The 16,275-nt window shown below is 41.4% G+C and overlaps 1 protein-coding gene across 5 annotated transcripts in view; it reads left to right on the forward strand.

The window, feature by feature from the left end:
• The window catches only part of RTTN (rotatin), a 162,864-nt gene that overhangs the window by 126,425 nt on the left and 20,164 nt on the right, over positions 1 to 16,275 (forward strand). For 2 of the 5 annotated variants that reach the window (XM_024754912.1, XM_024754916.1), the window contains exons 46-49: positions 1,951 to 2,218; positions 8,085 to 8,188; positions 9,277 to 9,346; positions 10,403 to 10,656. In XM_024754912.1, coding sequence (XP_024610680.1) covers positions 1,951 to 2,218; positions 8,085 to 8,188; positions 9,277 to 9,346; positions 10,403 to 10,488 — 528 coding nt within the window. In that variant the 3' untranslated portion in view covers positions 10,489 to 10,656. Of the gene's footprint in view, positions 1 to 1,950; positions 2,219 to 8,084; positions 8,189 to 9,276; positions 9,347 to 10,402; positions 10,985 to 16,275 lie in introns of those variants that run through there. The other 3 variants (XM_024754913.1, XM_024754915.1, XR_003004501.1) reach the window with 3 other exon arrangements.

The following is a 16,275-nucleotide window of genomic DNA, read 5'->3' on the forward strand; positions in this document are numbered from 1 at the left end:
CGCAACTGGATTTTGTTGGGCGGGGGTGGGGGGGACAGTGCTTTCTGCCACTTCCTTATGGAGAGCACGCTGGTAGGAAGCAGAGTAGGAATTCCCAAGTGGAATATAAATGCTAATCTTGGATCAGATGAGTGACTGAGCTGACGCTTATTCTTTTTAAGCTTCAGTTTCTTTATTCAAAAAAATTTTAGGTTAAACAAAATGATCTCTACGATATTTCAACCCCCAATCTATGATTTTGGTAAGGTACTTAAGCATGTTTTGTTTTTCTCCTTTTTTTAAAAAAAATATATATTAATTTGATTGCGCCAGCTCTTAGTGGCGGCAGGTGGGCTCCTTAGTTGCGGCATGCGTGTGGGATCTAGTTCCCTGACCAGGGATCGAACCCAGGCCCCCTGCATCGGAAGCGCAGAGTCCTATCCACTGTGCCACCGGGGAAGTCCCCTTAAGCGTATTTTGATATAAGTGTGATCGGACTCCATTTCATCGGATTTCCATTTCAGGTGCAGATCAGTCAGGTTATTTTTCCTCTGCTCTAATTAGGAATCCTCCGAGCCTTCCTCTGCTCATTGTTATAACGAGCCCTGGACACTTTCAGCTACACCTCCCATAACTCATCTGTAGTTACTAGAAAATGTAGCTGATGCTATTGTACAGCTACAATTCTAAAATAACCTCTGTTCTCTCTACCATGGCATATTTCTCTGCATTCTACCCAGTGCAGGAAATCGTCTAAAAACGTCTTTAGGCCCAGCAAAAAGGACTGCCCAGAGCATATTTACAATTTAAAGTACTATCATATATTTTATCACTGTTGTCAACTCCAGATCTCCGAGATCATGGCAGAATCTAGCTGAATGGGAAAGGCAAGGGATGAATCTAAAAAGCACTAATTTGGGCTGAGAGGTGGGAAGAGATGTGAGTGATGGCAAGGGCAGGGCAGAGTGGGATGCAGGTCTGCAGTTTACTTGTTGCTTGGGTGGTGTTGCTAATGTTCCTGTAGCTCGTTTCGTTCTTGTACTCAGTTCTTTTATGTAAAAGTGCCAAGTTTATTTTATAGATTCAAGCCAACATTTTGATTTAGGTGTAGGGGAACCCAAGAAATAAGCCAGAATAGGTTGTTAAACGGGAAGAAAGATGAGCTACTCTGGAGAGTTGTGAAAGTTAAGCGATTGTACTTCTGCGCCCTGATCCAAATGCCTGTGGTTCCCATGCTGTCCTGGCTGCTCTCGATCTAATACTTTTATGCTTTCTGTCCTTGTTTGCATACAGATTATTCTAGGCAATAAGTTATTGTCTTTCACATAGTTCAGGGTTCGGTGTGGTTTTATAGAAGGGGTTTTATTTGGAGGTTGAAATGACTCTTACAGTTAAGTAATGGAGCTTTCTCATCTATAAGTTTACAAGAATGACATGTAGCCACGAGAAATCATCTGTAACGATGAGCAGCTGGGGTAGAGTGAATATAAGATGTACCCACAGGTTTTTTTTAAAAAACACTTGTCCTTGGTACTACCACAGTTGTTAACTGGTGTCCAAGACTGACTGAGGTTTTGTTTCTTTTTCTTTCCTGTAGGATCGCTTTAAATGGGTAGTAAAATTGCCAGAAGGCAGACAGAAAGAGAAAACTCAGGAAGCCTGAAATAATCCCAAACTGAATGATCGACCCTAAATAACTAGGAGTTGACTAGTTACTGTATCATCATCAGGAAAGGATTAGTGAGAATTGAAATTTGAGCACTTGAAATTTAAATTAAAATTTAAGCACTCCTTAACCTTTTCACTTATACCTGGAAACAGTATAGATGGAGTATTTGGAAGGTATTGGGAGGAAGGAGAAATTAAAGTTGGGGAAAAGAGGAGCAGAATACTAGTACGTGATCTCTGAGGGACTAGGAAAATAATGAAAAGACTCAAGAGGAAAATAATATTCTCTCTCTTTATCCACAGACTAACTTCTTACAGAACTTCCTGTCTCTAACATTGCCAAAAGGAGGAAATAAACATCTCAGTAATCTGACCATTCTTTGGTTGAAGTTACTCCTGAACATATCGTTTGGAGAAGATGGGCAGCAAATGATCCTGAGGCTCGATGGCTGTTTAGACTTACTTACAGAGATGAGCAAATTCAAGCATAAGAGCAGCCCTTATTTACCTCTTCTTATTTTTCATAACATTTGCTTCAGCCCTGCCAATAAGCCCAAGATCCTGGCTAATGGTGAGTATTCTGCCTGTACACCACCCGCATCCATTTATACGTGTGGTTATTCAGGTGAAAACACAGGTTAGTTTACAAATAACGTGCCAGGTGCTTATTCGTCACGCGCCACGTTCAAGGCACTGTGGGAGGCTGCCGCTGTAGGGACGAATTGAAGCGGGTGTGATTCCCGCCCCTGAGTTGCCGCTGAGTCTCCCTGGTTAACAAGTCGCCGCACAACAGCCAGGCTGGATCCAGGAGGCGGTACCGAGGTGGGCCTGGGCCCCACCTCCCTCCTCCCGTCCCTCGTCCTGGTCCTCTGACTCCTCCACGCCTTTGAGCGGGCACTGCCCTGTCCGTGGAGCCTGCCCAGACCAGCCTGTCCACGTGGTAACCCCACCTCTTCCTCCTGCCTCCCCGCCCTCTCACCCTCTGCCCCCTCCCCTGTTTTACGTTTCCCCATAGCACTACCACCAGCTGCTACACTGCGTTTTCAGTGTATATCTGTGCGTTCCTCGTCTGCCTGCACCGGAACGTAAGCTCTTACACGTCAAGAGGTTTCTGCCTCTTTTGTTCACGTTTATCTGGAGCAGCTAGACTCAGGCCCGTCACTAGTGGGTGCCCAGTGGGTGTGTGAGCTTGAGAGCCACACTGAGCAGTCAGCAGAGTTCAGGACCCAACAGCACATGGTGACAGTAGCTTCACAGCGACTCCATTCTCTGATCTCAGGACAGATGGAGGCGAGGATCGGTGAGGATTCAGAAAAATTTTGGAACAGAAGGAGCGAAGTGGCAACATCTGTTTGTGCAGCCATGTGCTGTTCCTGTGAGGGTGTGTGATTTCAAGTTTTATGAGGAGCTGTGTATCATGAAAAGACAAGAGTGGGCTCTAGTCTCCCACGTACCTGGTGCCGGATGCCAGGCCCTCGTGTGCTCCCGCAGCGTCGCCTGGGGCAGCTTTTCCGGGTCCACTTTCTTCATCTAGAAAATGGTCTCTCCTTTCTTGACTTCGGTAGAAATCAGTTGTTAACACATAAACTGCCTGGCACTGTTTGTGGTACATGGTAGATGCTCCAGATGTATTAATTCTCTTTCCATTCATGTTTTTCACTTAAACTTTTCTTAGGGGTGTTTTTTTATGAAACGCGGAGTTTTCCAAGTGGAAAGGATTCTGCTTATATTCTGTTGTGTATAGTCATGATTCTATTTTTCTGATAATAATTATTGAATTGCTAGAAATGTAGGGGAAGATTTTAGAAGCTCAGCCAGCCTTTAACTTACCTAAATGAACGATGATCTCCTTTCCTGTGGCCCCTCTGCTGACTCTGTGTAGCTGCCATGGGGGAGGGGCTGGGATGTGTGGCTGCCATGGGGGAGGGGCTGGGGGGGGGGCTCCAACGACTTGTTTCCAGGTTTCCATCCTCCTTCGCTGTGTCTCCCTCAGTCCTTACGTTTGTGAAATGAGGGTGACGTTAGGGCCTTACCTCAGAGGGCAGTGAGACGGCCTGTGTGAGGCGTCTGTTCCTCTTCCTGCCATCACCTGTTAGCATTCACTTTTCTCAGAATAAGTGTTTTCTTTAGGGACTGCTAACTGCAATTTTATTATTGAGAGAGTTGGGAAAAGGTCAGGCTTTAGGGAGCTGAAGGAAAAGTCTGCATTTTCCATTTCTGGATCACTCAAGGTTTTGTGTTTATTTTTCCACAAATAAGATCTTTTATTTGTCCCCATTAAAAGTCTGAATTTTAAACAGATTCTTAGACTGGTGGCTCATTTCCATTAGCTCATTCAACTTTAGCACCTGTCTCATCCCCAATAGCTTTTCCAGGACTACTTCCTTCACCCTGTAGCTCCGTGAGTTTTCCCAGTTCAAACTTGGGCTTCTTCAGCATTTTTACTTTTCTAACAAAAACATCATGGACCTTTTCTGTGTCTTTTCCAATGCTGTCTGGAATCAGTTTATTGACCACCTTTTTCAAGTCATTTGTCTGCTCCTCTCCGGTCATGATTTCCATCACCTTCTTGTGGATCTGGTGGACTTGCTGGTGCTGGGCATAAGAGGTCTTCCCGAATCTGATTTACATTTTTTAGTAAAACCCACACAGAAGAGACGAAGCAAATAACTGTCGGTAGTCTTGACATCAACGTGAGCTTCGATCATGGTCTGCCATTTTTTGACCATGGAGCACATTTTGTCACGCGTGAGATCCATGCCGTGGAAATGGGTCAGGCAGTTTTTGCCCTGAACGTCCTCAGTAATTAGCTTGAATTTTCTAAATGCAGCTTCATCATTCTGCAGATCAGCAGGGCTCGCTTCAAACACACGACCCTTGAGGCCATCAGATGTGATTTTGGTTCCTTGAGTTCTCGTGACCAGTATTTTCCCAATATCTCTTATATTGAACATAGCTGGTACTTTCACATCATACCAATCTTTCTTAGAAAATTGGTCAACCGCTTTCTTCTTGGCTCCCTTTTTGCTGCCTTTCATAAGATGCTTGCTACTGCTGACTGCCGGGATGCTGCTCAGAGAGCCAAAAGGCTGGATCACTCAGGATTTATTTTTAAACATTTCCTTGTATCAGCAATGTGCTCTCTCCTTCATTAGCTTAAAGAAGTAGCTTTCCCCAGCCCCACAGATGTGAGATCAGGGGCCTTCAAGGCAGGGTAGGAAGCAGCAACAGTGCTGTTTCTACATGGATGTGTCGCAGGCACTGCCTCCGTCTCCACTTGGGGATCCAGAGGGCATGCTTGGCAGGGTCAGGCAGCTTGAAAATCTTCCCAGCAAGGCTGCGTAACTCTGATAGTAGCACCCAAACATCCAGTTTAGATGGCCAGGAGTAGAGTGGGCAGTGGGGCTTGACTTTGCTGTTTAAACAGATCCAGAGTACTCCTTGTTTCTGGTCATGTCAGGGTAGGTCTCCTCTCTGAAAACAACAAGAACATGCTAGATAAAATATATTAAAATTCACCTTAAAAAATGAAAGAACTGAAAACATAGTGGGAAACTTCTAGGCCAATTTTGATTGAAAGTGTGTGCCCAGAGAGGCGAGAAGTTTGTAGAAGGCTCTTTAGCTCCCAGGACATTTGCCAGCTTTGTGTGCTGGGGCTTTTGTCCAGGAGTGCCAAGAGGGGAGGGGACAGACGCCAGGAATCTCTGGAGTCTTATGGACCATCCTGCAGGTACTGAGCTGGAATCCCAAAGAACTAACCTCTTAGAAGAGGATGAATCAGAATTAAATTGGTGCCCCAGACCTCATGCAGGCGACTAGAAAGAAAAGAAAAACAAGTGTGAGAATGGGCACCACGGACTGCCCCTCACAGCTCTGCACCCCAGACACACATAGACAAGTGTCCCATGACCTTGGTTGGAGCTGATCCTCGATTGACAGTGCCGCTGGGGGCTGAGCAGAAGCAAACTGCCCTCTGATAGATGGAGGACAAGTTTGGACTAGGCCTCAGGGAACCTCCACAAATAATTTTTCAAAAGCATCAGCCAGTATACAGTTAAAGATGACCAAGCTTGTCAGGAGAAATGGCAATATGAGTGAGAAATAGCAGGGGGAAAAATACCAACTTATCTGCCTAGATTTCAGATGTTGGAATTCTAAAACAGAGATTTGAAATGACTTTATTTATACAGTATTTAGATAAATAAATGACAAACTTGAAAGTATTTGCTGGGAATAGGAAACTGAAACATTGAAAGATTTAGAAAAAGAACTAAGCAGAGCTTCACTGTTGAGTCTGATACTCAGTTAGCCACTGATAGGTGTTTAAGTGTAAATGAGATATTCAGTTCTAGCTACATGTGGCTATTGGCTATCTTATTAGACCACATACATATAAATATTTCCATCACTGTAGGAAGTGCTATTAGACAGCACTATTCTAGAACTTCAATAGCCAAAATTAAACACTCAGTATACATGTCTGGCAGCAAGTTAGGTGCAGTGGAGGAGAAAACTTAGGCATTAGAAGATAGATCAGAGAAACAATATCCAGAATGCAGCACAGACAGCTAAAAAAGATGAGAAAGGATTAAAAGAATAAAGGGTTTAAAATTAAAAAAAAAAGGTAAGTGACATAGCAGATACATTGGGACAGTCTAATTGCATGTTTAATTGAAGTCCTCAAAGGAGAGGAGAAGAGAGGAAATGTAAGCGAGGACAGCTAAACATTTTAAGAACTGTTTTCGTCAGACACTAATCCATAGATTCAGGAGACTCAGATAATTTCGAGCAGATAAATAAAAATAAATCCACGTCTGTTCTCGAGGTTATTTCTATGTTTCTGTGCAAGTTCAGTTCATACCTATTTGTTAAACTTAAACATGTTTTACATGCTTTTTTGTATACAAATTATATTTCACAATAAAATGTGTTTTAAAAAAATTGATCCACTTGCATTATCAGAGGGGACACTACATTAAGTGACCCATACATTATACAGTACCTATACAGTACTTTATTAAAAATGTTAAGAGATAGTAACTGGTTGAAGGAGTTATATAAACTTATTTAGATCATGGGTTATATGTTCTGAGTGTCTGATAAAAAGTGTGGAAACATGCCTGGATGATACTTAGCTGGAGAACACAGAAATCACCCTCCCATTTGATGATGGTCCCTAAGAGTACCAGCTGCCACCCATCACCTCACATGATGAATTGCATCAGGTAACAGTTGTATATATATAGCCTGGGTCTGGGTAGGTTATGACGCAGAGGTGGCGGGGAGTGCAGAGCAGGTGGTGAGGCAGGAGGGGGTAGTCGGCAGAAAGTTGCAGCACCCACACCTCACTTCCACGCTGTCTGTCCCTCTGCTGCACAGTTAACTTTATGGAGCCACTTTTTTTTTTTTTTCTGTAAAAGATTTTAAATTTCTTAAAATTTCTTGAAAAATGCTAAATAAGATTACTTGAAATCATTTTTGTTTGCTTTAGTTATGGAATCTTTCATCCAACTAGTATTTATTGAGCCCCTACAATAAACTTGCAATGTGAATATTCATCAGTGAGCAGACACACAGAGTGTACCCTCAGCTAGGTTACAGTTTCATTAGGTGCATTCATTGAGGTGGGGATAATGCATAGAGAGAGTTCCCAATAACAAGTGTTTCACCCATAAGAATGCAACGTGTTTTTAAAATCACACATTTTAGAGGGAAAATAATTGGATAGAATTGAATGATCCATACAGTTAAGTAGTAAAATAGGTTCGTGTATTGTTCTGAAACACTTGGACGATCTCCTTGGGGCTAGACATCTGTACTTTAACATGAGTAGGCTGCTGCAGATAATTTGTAAGTCTTTCATCCTCTGGCCAGCTTTGCACAGAGGGGCTGTATCTTGTGTGTTGTTACGCCTTTAAAAAACATTTTCCTCTCTCTCTCTCTCTCACACACACACAAACATGCCTTTGAAATGTTTAGTCCTTTTTTATAAGGCTTAACTAATATGGTATTTCTTGATTATTGTTTTATATAGTAGCCCATGCTATTGATATGTTTGTATAATGTCTTTATAATTTATCATAAGAGCAAGTCCTATTTTCCTGCATGTGAAAATGTGAGATATGATTGAACGGCTCATTGATAAACTCATTGTGTAGTGGCTTACTTCTGCTCTATCGTTGTCTTTAAATGAATGTGCCTTTGTTGAATTAGGGCCTAAAAAGTTAAGCAGCCGTGGCTTCCCTGACAGTTCTGTGCCTGCTGTGAAAACAATTTGTTTCCAGGTGGTTCTCCCACATACCACGTGTTATAAAAGATTGCTTTTGCCAACTTTTTATTTGTTTGGTGGGTAAAAAGGGGTTATCTGACCAGTCTAAGATATGAATACAATGTATTGTCTGGGACTGAACTTTTTCTTTTAATGTGCTTATTATTAGAAAAAGTCATTAGTGTGCTAGCTTCCTGTCTGGAAAGTGAGAATCAAAATGCTCAGAGGATTGGAGCAGCTGCGCTTTGGGCTTTGATTCACAATTACCAAAAGGTCAGTTTTTAAAATCGTTGTTGTCCCTAGGGGGCAAACACCAAGGCTGTCCGGAAGTCAGGGGACTGTCAGAAAGGAAAAAATCAGAGTCAAAGATAGTGTTGCCTTTGTGTGTTCAAACCATTAGTAAACTATCTGTCAAAGTCTTTCATGTAATCATTTCAATAGGAGGTGTCTCAGTTCCAAGTGTTTCTCTCTCGAGTGAATTCTCCCTGTGAATATAACTTGATTTGCCATATTGGTACAATGCTAGTATGAACTGTTTCTTCTAAAAGACGTGTCAAGGAAAAACTCATCTTGAAATCAGGCCGAACAATGAAGTTTTATCCAGTTGCGAGATTCGCCTTTCTCTAGGACACGTCATCACTGAACTTTGAAGTCAGCTCAGTCCTTGTAAGGCTGTGACACAGGGCCGGCCCCAGGGGAACGGCCAGCAGGTGGGACTTGCACCTGCTCTCTCTGGCCTCTGGCCTTCTCTTTGATTGCAGACGTCTCACTCCTGAGAGAAATACCTGTGTGTACCTAGTGGCTGAGTAGTGGCCAGGTGACAGTGTTAGGATAGATGGCCATCCCCAAACGGTGCTCATGCAGCTGGCCGTCCCTGGTGCGCACTGGCTGGTGTCAGCACTTGTGAGGACAGAGGCTGCTCTTGTCACTGTCACCCCTGTACCCCCAGGGCTCAGCACAGGGTTATGCACTTCGGAATCGCTCAATAAATACTTGTTGACCAACTGACCGACTGCTAGTATTGTGTATCCTTGATCTGAAATCTGAGGTTTGAGGAAATAATGAAATACTGAAACTGAGATGGCATAGTTTAAAATAGCAAATTGAGATCAGGGGAGAAGGGGGAAAAGGGCAGGGAAGGAAGAACATGGGACAGTAGAGTAAAAATCAAGTCAGATAGGGAAGGATGTGGGCGGTGGCACAGTGGGCTGGAGCAGTGTAGAATCTCCAGCTACATTATCCTCTTCTGTAGCGTCCTGTTTAATAGCGTAGTCAACAAGTGCAGACTTAGTATTGTGCTATCCTGGTAATTAAACACATGGGAATAAATCTAATTGATGGATTGCTCTATATTATCCTAGGCAAAAACAACTTTGAAAAATCCATCAATAAAAAGAAGAGTGGATGAAGCATATTCCACAGCAAAGAAAAGTAAGTTTTATTATTAAAGAGATTTTAGTTCAACTTGGAAGCTGTTCACTGAATTCTCTGATTAATGATACATTTGGACAGTTCACAGCAAAATGGCAGTTTTCTACACTGATGTTCTACACTGAGTTTGAGGAGCTTTTGTGCTGAGGCATTGTAAAGTGTGCCAGTACTTGGTCCATGTTTTTCATTGTAATATTTTTTAAAATAATAAAATGTTCTAATAGATGAATGTTTGAGATACAGTATTTTCTTGACGTGTCAGTGATCTTCCTCCAACTCATTTTTTTGTATCACATTTCTTTTTGCCGGTGGCCACCACTGTGCTGAAGTATGTTCTTACATGATAAGAACTAGGCCCAATTAGAACTGACCTTGAACAGAAAATGTTGATCTAACGTCAGGGAGTTGAATTACAGTCTTCCAAGAATAGATCCCATTGCCCCTGCATCCACTCGGTCCTGTGATGTGACCATGATATGAGGCAGGGTTTTCCTCTCAGAGTGCATTTTTCATTTTAAGTGATACCAGTTTTCAGTGAGCATTATTCTCTAAACCTTTTTTCCGCTAAGGTACTGAACTGTGTCTTTCCGGTACTGTTCTGTGTCTGTTGGCTATTAATTTTTATGTTTTTATAGTGTAATTTATTTGTAAGTGGTTTGGTTTGGGGTTTCCCCCCCCCCTTCGGTTTGTTTCTAGCTATGACCATGAGTTTCTAGAGGCAGTGAATGTTTGAATTTATGTGGTAGGAGGGGTGGTCCGTAAAAAGAGCAAGGCATTCATTTGGGATCGTAGGTAATAGTGTCCATTATGGAGGCATATTGATTTTTGTTTATACTCTGTGGCTAAACCAGTAATAAATTCCGTAACTTCTTAATTTTTAAAATGTTTAATATTTTAAATATTAAAAAATATTCTTATAATGCTAGCACTCAAGAACTGGAATAGAACTTTGTCACAGATAATCCTATTCACGTGTGTTTGTGTGAGTGTCTACTGTTCAGTGCAGTGCTGAAGTTTAATAAATTGCTCTTCTGTGCTCTCATTTTTCTGTCTCAGCTTTCTTAAACTCAGAAGAAACTCCTCTAAATGCCTATTATTTGAAATGTCTTGAAAACCTTGTGCAGCAACTTAACTCTTCATGAGCGCTCTGAGATGCTTTGCCCCGAAGCCAGCGGCCACCGGACAGGTGAGCCAACCTTGAAGCAAGTTGTGTGTAGACCTGTCCCTGAAGACGTGCTAAGCCTCTGCATCAAAGGGCATAGAGAGTCCTGGGAACACAAACTCTTTTTTTTCTATGCAATGTGTTTTGTAAAAATCCTATTTATCAGTTATTTAATAAAATAAAATATTTTTAGCAACTGAAAATTGACTAATAATTGCTGCTTACAGGCTTTTAGCAGTCTCATGAATATAAATTTTAGGAATGGAAAGAAGACATTGTGCTCTGATTTCCTTTTTTAAAAAAATTTTTACGTGAAATTTGGCTCATCCATACAAATCCTTATTTTTCAAAGCATACACATCAGTGAAGGAATATTTGTAGTAAGCGTGTATAATTTTGTGAATAGCTTCTTTTTGCAAATTTTAGTGATAGTAATTCCTTTCCATATGATTTATAAATGTTATATTTTATTATTTTCACCTTTCAACCTCTGAAATGTTGTGTAATAAAAAAGGGGGAAATAGTGTTTATGGTCATGTACCGTGGCCTGGGTTCAGATTCTGTCTCAGCTCAGAACATCATGAAGAACAGGAATGTGACAAATCTAGCAGGAACAACTCTGTCAAGACCTCCTCACATAACTCTTAACCAACATGTAGTTCTGAACTCAGAACTTAAGATTGGGAGTTCCCTGGTGGTCCAGTGGTTAGGACTTGGCGCTTTCATTGCTGTGGCCCAGGTTCAGTCCCTCATCGGGGAACTAAGATCCTGCATATACATACACATACACCACACACATGTATACACACTCATATTTAGGAACAAGTTTTCTAATTAAACTATGATTAACAAGAAAAAGAAAAAAAACCTTTTTTTTATTAAGTACTGTTAGCAAATTGCTATCATTAATCAAATAAGCCATGGGATGTTATTTACGCTAGAAGCATGGGGACAAAATATGTGTTAATGCTGAAATAGAAGCAGATAAATTGGTGGTTTCTGAAAGTTATTCATTAGAGATCTGAAAAATAGGTCTAGGAAGTTCAGAAGTTTCTGGATAGCCCAAATTAATTTGAAGCAATGGACATGCCAGTATTCTGAAGAATTCTAAGAGCAGGAATCTTAGGAATTGTTTCTTCCTTTTTTCCTGGTTTCTTGTACTCTATGTCATTTTCTTGGTATCACCTTGAAGCCCTCATTGATGACTGATAGAACAGATTTCGCTGTAACTTCCGTTTAAAGAGCTCTTTCTGTGTCACAGGCACTATTCTCCAAACATTTATTGTTTAATCTGTCTTTCTCTAAAATACTGCCGTTGTACCTGTGTTAGAGGTGAGTGAGTGCAGTGGCTAGGTGATCCGTTTGTGGGTGATGAAGAGGGAAGTTGAGGTTGCAGGCAGACATTGATCCTGAAGTGTCTGTATTTAGGGCCTTGAGCAGTCTGGGGGACGAGGCAGCCCCTGGTTTTGAAAACAGGAAACAAGTAGAATAATTAGCTGACCTAGTTGGAGCCTTTCCCCACTCTTCCTAAAATCTTTTTCAGAAGTGAATAGCTGGAAGTACTTTTCTTTGGTATTCTGTAAATAATGGAGTGAAAAATAGAATTTGACCATTTAATTGCAGGTCACCAGTTTTCCTTTGTAGTGTTAAATTACTACAGATGATGAGTATATTTTCCATCATTAGTCTTGTGGCTGCACCTTGTCTACCCCCATTTCCTGGGATCTGCTGCTTGACCCATGATGTTTCTTAAATTCGGCAGATTGATGAGTAAGAATAATGACTGGCATTCCTGTTCCTGCCATACGAGGTGTGACCACAGTTCTTTCGGGGAACGTGGCGAAGTGGTTAAGGGCATAGGGCTCTGGAGTCATATGGACCTGGGGCCAGCCCTGGCCTCACCCTGCACAGCTGCAGGGACCTGGGACAGCCTCCAGGCCATATCTCCCGCTGTCACTGGGGATAAGTATACCTACCTTGTAAAGTTGGGGAGAGGATTGAGTGCCCAGTCCTCTCTGTGTACCTGGTACATAGCTCATTGTCTATTAGATGTTATCAGTGATTGATTATTCTTACAGTCTCAGAAATGTATCTCTCTTTTATTAAAGCATTAACTCTTCTGTGTCCTTGCAATGCTTCTCTCCCTTTGGGGAGGGGGATGTGCTGGAAAGTGAGTTTTGTTGTCAGAACTAAGGCTCCCACATTCCAAAAAGATCATCCGTTTCTGGTGGAAGTGCACATCCACAGTCCTGAGGTCGCTAAAGGCACAGACATTGAGCAAGTCGTCTAAGTCTTGCAAAGCACTGCATAGAGGTGCTAAATACCTCTAAATACCTGGGTGACCTGATGCTTTTTCTTCTTCTAAATACCTCTTAGAGCAAGTCATCTAAGTCTTGCAAAGCACTGCATAGAGGTGCTAAATACCTCTAAACACCTGGGTGACCTGATGCTTTTTCTTCTTCGGCTCAACAGGTTGTCTTGATTGAATGTCAGTTGGTGAAATATTGCCCTTTCTCCATTTGAATTGTGAAAATGGAAAATACAAGAAATTATAACCTTAGCAGCCGGAAGAAAATCTTAGCTTACAGAATCCATCAGTTTGGGAGCAGACCTTTTCCTCTTGCCACCTGTTGTTGGCCTGTGTGATCCAGGAAATTAGGGGAATGGATGATAAAAGGCCATTGTGAATTAGGAAACTTAGTTTTGGGGAACTTAGAGCTTATTTTTCTTAAGTCTGAAGTTATTCCTCAAGGAAATTCCTTATAAAACTCAGGTAACAAGCCTCATACATGGGCTCAGGATGTAGGGAAGACCACGCCAAGACCTGGGATTCTGAGGTTTGGCAGCGAGACACGAGGGGCTCGGCAAGATACTGTTTTAACTGTTCCCAACAACGTTCATCTTTGTGTTTCATTTGCTCCTTCTGCATTTGGGAAATCTGCTTCAGAAAAAAAAAATCTGCTTTTTTTAAAAAACGGTGTTTCATAAAAGATCCATATGGTAACGTTCAATAAATTTCTTTTTAACTAATTTCACATGAAAGCCAAGAGAAATGTATGTGCTTTAATGTAGACTCCAAGGGAAAAATTCTTTCATGCATTTCTTCTTTTCCAATGACATCTCTTTCCCTGTGGCCTTACCCGTGCCCGCAGCCGTGCCTTTGGAGCGTCTGCGTCCCATTTGGTTCATTCATCTGGGCAGCAATGCTTGGTGTTCTGGTAGCAGATTGCTTGCAGTTCTGGAAACATGACTTCCTCAGATACTCTGTTAGAACATTCTTCCCTTGGCTTACCCTGGGAAGAGACAGATTATAAAGAGGAAAACTATTTTTAATCGTTTTCTGGTGTTATTTGTAAAGATTGGATCGCAAAGAATCAGTATATGGATATGATACCTCTTATTAAAAGTTACCTCTTATATCTCTTAGGAAAAGCCATGATTGCAGAGTAGAAAGTCCAAAATAATAATGGCTTCAGTGAGAGAGGAGTTTCTTTTTCTGTTTTTTGGTTTTTTCCACAGCCAGCAAGCTCCCCATCGCCACCCTGGGGTGGGGTGCAGTCCTTGGCTGACAGTGTCCTCAGGGGCTCAAGTGCCCATCCTTCTTTGATGCATTCTTCCTTCGGCAAGTTGCCACGTGGACATCTGGAAGGAAAAGAACTCCCCCAGCTGTCTATTGCCCCTTTCAGAAGGCTTCCCAAAAGAGCAGTCTAACAACTTGCCCTTAGGTCCTTGGACAGAACAGTGTGTTGACTACAACGGAAGCGAAGGGGTTGTAGTCCTTCAGCGGGGCTCACTGCACATTTAGTAACACAGGCCTCTGCCGGGCAGAAAGGAACAAGGGGTTCAGTTAGGCAACCACCAATCCCTGCCCCACTGGCCAACGTTCTAGCTGATTTAAGAGAAAAACATGATACAACTAGAAGTTAAAGTATTATGTTCCCAAATTAAAAATAAGAGGTTAGATGCTTACTGAATTTATTCGATCTGCGTTTAGACTTTGTGATTAAGTCTAGTTGCATTTAGAACTGGAGATAGTACTGTCGGAGAATAAAGTAAGATCACTTCCTGGTGTGGGTTTATTCCCATGACATGAAAGCCTTCAGTTGTCAGAACCCACTGCTTATCATAGAGAAATATGGCTGTGAAGACAGAGTAGTTGGTCTGAGCAGATACCAGCATTCTCAGTGATAGTTTAATTAATCAAAAAATTAATTGGAAGATTAAAAAATATATGTACTTTTACCATTTATTTCAAGTATGTAAATATGTGTTCATTACCCAGTCTCTTAATAAGGGCTGAGGCCTTTTTTGAAGGTAGTTCCTTCACTGATGTTATGTTTTGGGGCATAAATCACATCTCTGGACAATTTCCAGTTTCAGTTTCTGGAAGCGGAGCAAAAACTAAGACACTTAGCGATCTAAACCTCAACCTCTTCCAGATTTTTCTTTACCATTTTATCCAAGAATTCTTCCAAATTTCTATTATTTCTGACTTTCTTTTGTAGTTAATTCACCTCACCAGATTCAATAGCAATTTGTGACTCCTTGTTTCTAATTCTTTGCAAAGCATCCAACTTAGCTCTTATAGAAATAATTATTTTTCATCTTACCGCTGTCCTTAGTATTTAACCAAATTCTATAATTACAGTAAGGAGTCCAAGCGGTACAGATGTTTTAGGAACAAGTACAGCCAGATCCTGGTCAGTATGAAACTCGCCGAGTGGAAGCCAGAGGAGCCTGTGCTGGAGGGAGGTCCACTCGCCCCTGTGCTCATGTGCTCTGGCGTTGGTTGGCCGGTATGTTTATTGGGAAAATGGAGAGAATTGTTTAAGCTTAGCAAATCCGTTCTCTGGTGGCCAATAAAGAGAGGTTATACTATGAGCTTCTAAGATTTCTTGAAACTTTGAACATCCTCTTGTTTGTTTTTGTGGCTAATCCTTGCCTGGCTCCCTGTATTAGACACAAAGAAGGCCAGAGGATAAAGGACACGGGTCCTTGTTTGACATTATTCTCAACTTACCTTGTACCTTCTTCACATTCTCTGGCTTGTTTATCCGTGCCCTTTCTTCTCCTGCCTCTTTGATTGAATTCTCTAACTTTCCTCCACCCACCTTTATGTTTCCATTTCTGCCTGCTTTAAAAGGCTAAGATCAAATGTCACGTCGCCCGTGAAGCTGTGTCAGGTTCCCCAGCTGGCAGGAAAGTCTTTACTCTTTGAGTTTCCACACCAATTTTAGTCGTTTTTTTTTTTTTTTTTTTTCAGTTTTACATCATTTAGTGCTTTTCACCTTGTATTATACTCACTTGCATAAAGTCATTGTTCCCACTGTCTGCTTCAAAACAGGACTTCTGACTCAGCTTGTGACTCCATGCCTCCCACAATGCCTCACAAAGCAGGTGTTCAGTTTATATTTATTTACATGAATGAATGAATGAGTGGATGAATATGGAAAATACTTTATTAACAAAAGCTACAGAATTTCATAATGTAAATTAGGCTAAAATTCTGTAGACTTTGTCAAAATGCCACTACTATAAGTAGTTTTATATGAGAATAGATTTTTGTTAGGTTCTAAAAATAAAGAATGAAACCAAAAAGCACTGCTTAAAAACACTTTAAAATCCTTAGAATATTTTTTTAGTTTAGCAGAGTAGGAATAAAACCTCAATATTTTAGATATGATTTGAAAATATAACCAGCACTGACATGGAACAAAGATTCTAGTCTAAACTTGCAAGATCCATTGCTTACTAAAAATCTTATTTG

The sequence above is a fragment of the Neophocaena asiaeorientalis genome, unplaced genomic scaffold (genome assembly GCF_003031525.2).
Source record: "Neophocaena asiaeorientalis asiaeorientalis breed wild unplaced genomic scaffold, Neophocaena_asiaeorientalis_V1.1 scaffold124, whole genome shotgun sequence".
In the NCBI taxonomy this organism is placed as follows: domain Eukaryota; kingdom Metazoa; phylum Chordata; class Mammalia; order Artiodactyla; family Phocoenidae; genus Neophocaena; species Neophocaena asiaeorientalis.